This window comes from Sinocyclocheilus grahami, unplaced genomic scaffold (assembly GCF_001515645.1).
Source record: "Sinocyclocheilus grahami isolate Dianchi unplaced genomic scaffold, SAMN03320097.WGS_v1.1 scaffold72.1, whole genome shotgun sequence".
In the NCBI taxonomy this organism is placed as follows: Eukaryota; Metazoa; Chordata; class Actinopteri; order Cypriniformes; family Cyprinidae; genus Sinocyclocheilus; species Sinocyclocheilus grahami.
Genome location: NW_015505251.1, coordinates 2,135,628 through 2,141,605, shown reverse-complemented (window position 1 = coordinate 2,141,605; position 5,978 = coordinate 2,135,628). Strand labels below are relative to the sequence as shown.

At 41.2% G+C, this 5,978-nt stretch overlaps 1 protein-coding gene across 1 annotated transcript in view; it reads right to left on the bottom strand.

The window, feature by feature from the left end:
• Window positions 1–900: 900 nt before the first annotated feature.
• Window positions 901–5,978, bottom strand: part of rtn4rl1b (reticulon 4 receptor-like 1b) — a 175,449-nt gene continuing 170,371 nt past the window's right edge. The window contains exons 2-3 of the mRNA XM_016272687.1: window positions 2,363–2,814; window positions 901–2,252 (exon numbers count right to left, since the gene is read on the bottom strand). Coding sequence (XP_016128173.1) covers window positions 1,281–2,252; window positions 2,363–2,814 — 1,424 coding nt within the window. The 3' untranslated portion in view covers window positions 901–1,280. The remainder of the gene's footprint in view (window positions 2,253–2,362; window positions 2,815–5,978) is intronic.

Genomic DNA, 5,978 nt, shown 5'->3' with positions numbered 1-5,978 from the left:
TTTTTGTATCAATGCATTTTTTTTTACTAGGAAGTTTTGAGTTGTATATTTTCAGTGTACATTAAGTTGTTTTTTATTTCAGAAGCTCAAGGATAGTTTGATTGCTTATATTTTCCCTTTTAAAATATTGTGTTGTCTTCCTGTAGTGCCAGTGTTAATGAATATGACTGAGGCTCCTCTGATATTCCTACTTTATCTACTGGATGTTGTAAATCTATAGGATGGAGGTGAGGATGGAATAGAGTAAGAGTGAGAGAGAGGGAGATGGATAGTTGAAGCGAGCTATTGCACGTCAGAGAGAATGAGCCGAGACCCACCATGTTATCACTTTAGAGATGCTCATCAATTCAGATGTATTTCTGCTTCCGCCCTCTGCCATGCAGAAAACTAACTTTTCCCCTCTTTTCAATTGAACAGAATAAAAAAAAGAAAAAAAAAGTAATTTTCACTCTAACACGGGAATCGATTTCTATCATGGTGGGTGGATAGGATAGAGGGAGAGGAAATGGGATTTATCCTGTAAAGTCCGATTAAAAATCATAATGATAACCATGAATATCTTCAGATTTGCAGTAACGCATTCATAAATACGCAATGCTTCAGAGATGATTTATAGAGGTTTAGTTGTATGAGTTTTTGCATGTTTCACTGATTGAACAGACTTCACACACACACACACACATACAGTGAGCCTGTGCAGCACTTGTGAAGTGAAATTGCTTAAATCAGTTAAATTAATAGTGTTTGTGGGTGGTGATGTTCCTAAGCTCTCCATGTAATCAAGCACATATATTAGTGTATGATGACTCATGATAGATTCTGGTTATGTGTGTGTGTGTTTGTCTGCAGATATACACACATGGATATAGAGGTAAATTCAATTCCTTAACTTGTGCCTCATATTACGCATTCTTTCTACACATTTATTTGGTTATCTGTGCTTTCTTTCATTGAAATGGTTTTCCATTTAGAGGGGGATAGATCAGACCAATAAAGGACAAAAAAAGAACAACAACAGTGGCAGTGCAAGCATGTTCAGTTTGCTTCACTATTCTTCTTGTTCCCCAACCCAAATTTTGAGTTTATTTGATAACATCCGTTGTTCAGTTTTCATCTATTTCAGTCTAAATGGCAAAGTTCCTTATACAATGTAGTACACATTATCACTCACACATACACACACAAACATACACACATTAGTAGGCCTGGTAATGCTGGAGCTAGAGCTGATCTGGGGACTGCGGTGTATCTGTGATACCACGATGCTCCAGCATCAGACTTCAGCACAGAATGATCACAAGCAGTCCCAGAATATTAGAGAGAAAGAAATATGTATGATGAGAGTGTCCCCAGTTGGTGGCTTGCTGGACCCCACTGGGGGGACGCACAGAGGTCCGGGGGGTACATTTGTGCTTTCTGCGGGTGTTTGAACCATCAGAAGATGTTTCATCATATTTCCCGGTGAAATCGGGAGAGGAGTACTCCTTATCCGCCATCTCCTTTAAGGTGTGGACCTCGTTAGGTCCCTTTCCCTTGCTGCCCCTGACACGTTGGCGTGTGCAGTTTCGAGAACGGCCGGGCCTCTGAGCAGGGACTATACCCGGAGACCCTCCCGGTCCTGCATGTACACCATTTATGGCAGGGGGTGGCTGGGGCAGGGGAGAGGGAGGGGAAGGGTATTGTTCATTCAGTTGGGGGTGGTGTGGGTGTGTTTGTGGAGGCTGGGCAGGATGGGGCTCCTGCTTCAGGGAGACCTTATCCGTTCCTGCCCAAGTCTTGGTCTTACTTTGGTGCAGGGACTCCGATCCGGAACAATTTGGGAAGTCCTCTTTCTTCAGCTGCTTCAGATCTTTGCCTGCCAGCTCTGCTGGTGCCACGCAACCCACTGACGATGTGGACCCCCGAAACTTTTTGAGCCAGTCCCACAGTGATAAAGCCTTACAGTCACACTCCCAAGGGTTGTCGTTGAGGCGAAGGTACTCCAGTGCAGGCAGCTGGGTCAGACACTCTCCAGCTAACTCTGTCAAGGAGTTGTTGAACAAATAGAGGGTAGTGAGCCGCCGCAGGTCGTGGAATGCCAGGCGGTCCACCCACTGAAGTTGGTTGTGGTGAAGTAGCAGCCGGTCCAAAGCACCTAGTCCTTTAAATGTATTTTGGTGCAGGCTCCACAGACGGTTCCCGTGAAGAAACAGGTGGCTCAAGTTGTGCAAGTCCACAAAAATATCATCCTGCAGATACTCCAAATGGTTGTCCTTTAGACACAGAAACAAAATATTGGTTATATTTATACTAAAACAATAGTTCAAGATGACATCCAGTGCCATTTCATTTTGTTACGCAAGCAATTATGTGAGTGTCTCACCTGCAAGTACAGATACTGGAGGTTGCGGAGACCCTGGAAGATGTTATTCGGCAGTGCACTGAGGCCACAGCGGTATAGATGGAGGGCATGGAGCCGGCCCAGCCCGTGAAAGGTTTCTGCAGACAGTGAACGTAGGTGGCGATTGTCTCCCAGGTCCAATTCCTCCAGCAAGGTGAACCCTTGGAAAGTAGTTGGTTCAATATATGTGATATTGTTGGAGTAAATCCAAAGAGTGACTGTAGTAGGGCTAAAGTGGCCCCGCAGTAGTCGATGGATCTTGTTGTTTTGGAGGAAGATGCGCTCACTGTGCGGAGGAATGCCTTCCGGGACGGACAGGAAGTTGTGGGCTTGGCAGCTGACGGTGCTGGGGGCCATGTAGCAAATGCAGTGACGTGGGCAGGACCAGGAGAGCTCCAGCCCACAGAGTACCAGCAGGAACTCCAGCCCACAGCCTAGAAAGATATTGAGAGAATGAAAGAGACAGACTTAGTGTTTGTTATTTGTATTCAAGTAATACATTTTGTATTGTAAAGAAATTTGCTGCTTGTTCTTCTTTGAGAATGTTTCTCCATAATTGCCCCCAGAACTATTAAAACCTGTGAAAGACAAATAAGCTCAGGTGTCTCATTAAATGTAGACACTATACTTTAAGGCTTTTTCATCCACAGTATTTTGTTTTTGTATTTAAATGTTGTTGTAAAAATGGCCACTTAAAATGAATGATAATGCTGAATGATATTGAGTATAATATCAAGTAAGAGCAGCACATTTCTGGTTTGTTGACAAACAGTGTATTAGAGCATTAATGATGGGTCTGTAGGGATACCCAGTACAAAAAAAGGTTGGGAAATACTGTGATAGAGCTAGATCATAATGCAAGAATACATAGAAGAAAACATTTATACAGATCTTAGTAAACCTTGTAAAATGTTCTTTTGTAAGTGTTTCTTTAAATCATTAATAAATCAATCAATATAGAATCTTTCCTGAACAAATATATATGGAAGTCTGACATTTTAAGACTACTGATGTACCATTTATTATATAATTTTTCATGGATGTACCGAGCTGTTAATCATTGTTCAGTGGATACGGTCTTCAAATAGAGATCAAACATCAAGGCCAATATCATCATCATCATTTTGACACAAGCTCATTGTCAATAGTATTTGCAAGCTGTTGCATCAATCAGTGATGATTTGCATGCCTCAAGGTAAACAATGTCATAAATACATATGCAGTATATATATAAATGCCAAGCATGTAACATAACACACCATTTCACTGATGTGTCCTCTCACGTCTGGCACATCAAATTGTGCTTTCTTTAGAGAATCAGTGCCTTATACTCATGGTGGTAATCATATTCTGTAGAAAAGAGCAGCCTTGTATGCGTTTTGTTTGTCTCCCCAGGCGCTCTTAAAGAAATAGTTCAGCCAAAAATGAAAATTGTCATGATTTACTCACCCTCATGTTATTCCAAACCCATATAGTCCCTACAATTTTTGTCATTGAATGTGGAACATAAAAGAAGATATTTTGAGGAATGTTGAGGTCTGAACAAAACTGGGCCATACCGAGTTTCACTGTAAGAAAAAAAAGACATTTAGACATGGAGAATACTGTCTTTTGTTTTCCACAGAATAAGGGTTTAAAAGGACATGAGGTTGACTAGGCCTTACGACAGAATTTTAATTTTTGGGAAAACTATCCTATTAACTCACTTAACCACCTCGACTTCCTTCCGTCTAAATGTTCTTCTTCTGAAAGACTAAATCAAATTTTGTTGAAGCTCATTTGGTCTAGGATGGCATTTTCAGCAGCTACAGTTGTGACTTTCAATGAAATAAGGTCTGCCCTATGAAACTAAGCCCCTTTTGAAAAGGAAATAAACAATGACAAGAAAATAGAATCGCTTTAGAGGTTCTGAGCCCTTCAGGGAAGCAGCAAAATCTGGTATTTTACGAGTATTTATTCTGTCCGTGTGTGTATAAGTCGGGCTCACCCTGCTTCTGCTGAGACTGATCCCAGAGCCTACCAACAACCTCTTGAGTGCTTAGTTAAACCTGTGTTAAGCCTCTGAGAGGCATACAATACCCCTGCTGCTTTCTGACATGCTTCCTTGGAGCCATTTTGTGTAACTTATCAGCCAATCCATCTACACACAGAATGGCAGGGAAGGAACATTTTTTCCACTATTATTAGAGTCCCAATTGCTTCCCCCCCGCCCCTCTTTTCAAAAATGCATTATTCAAAGCATCATTCCTGTCATTCACTCAAAATTGATTCGCTCCCTCTGCCTTTTAACATCACCATAATCCTCCAGGTTTCTGCCTTCAAAATACAGAGGCAGGAATTACGCTTTTACAGGAGATGAGCGGATATTTATTGGTATAGCTTTTAACACCAAATGTGTCTAAGCTGTGGCATTCAGATGCAGACTCCGCTGACCTTTAGCAATGATTCCCTGGGCGTCTGATAACAGTGCCCAAGCAGCTTGCCTCACCTGCGCTTGAGCCTCACTCCCAGAATGGCCGTGTAATCCCATTTGTCCTAACGGCATGCCAAAATGAAATATGTCCTCACCAACAGACTAAATAAGCATCCGGAACCCTTCACAAGCTCCCCCCATGGGCCTTGCATGTACGTGTGGGATTAACCGAAAAATTGTTGTTGTACTTGTAATGTCGGTCAGCTAACTTAAACAGGAACCTGGATCAGAAATACATATTACTCTAACGTTGCACATATGCTAATTAGTTTTTAGCAAACAAACTTGCCTGGATATGGTACAAAACTGTATTTTAGCAAAGATGGCAAACATATGACATTCTTTACACAAACCACCCAAAGAGGATGGCAAAGTTCTGGGGAATTTTCAGGGTATTGCGCATGAGGGATTATAGCGCCCATACACTTTCTCCTCTCTAGATCAGACAACAAACTGATGATGTCTGGTTCACAAGCCTTAAACAACCTCAGTGATGTGTGTTCAGATAAACTGTGTATGTGTAGTAATCCAATATTACTTTAGCTGTTATCCAATCAGTACTGGATATTTTTTCATTCTTTCCCCATGTTTTTTGTTAGTATGACACCTGTCCTTTGAGTGAGTGAGCAAGAGTGTGTGTACCGTGTTGCTCACGGGAAGTTACGCTTCTGGGGATTTCAGCCAAATAAATCGGAAAAGGCAGGCAAACAACTCAGCTTTGACTGGCGGAGCTGCTGAGCCTTTTCCCTTTATTTTTCTTATTCGCTGGCTGTTTACATCTGTTTGCAAACCCCTTTGCATTAAACCTTGCATATCACATAATGAAATTCTTCCTCAGCACTTTACATAATAGACTTATTCCTTCGGCATAGCATTTGTGGAGGCGTATCACCTAATCACACATACTGTGCTTCCCTCCGTTTGTCTCAGCTTTTGTCACACTGCAGGTGTAATTATTTTCCTCAAACTCCTGCTTTTCCTTCCGTTTTTCTATATAAAACTTCAACAGAACTTGGTATCACCTTGTAGATAACAGCATGAGTTGAGATAACAAATATATATATATATATATATATATATATATATATATATATATATATATATATATATTATATAAAAACATTA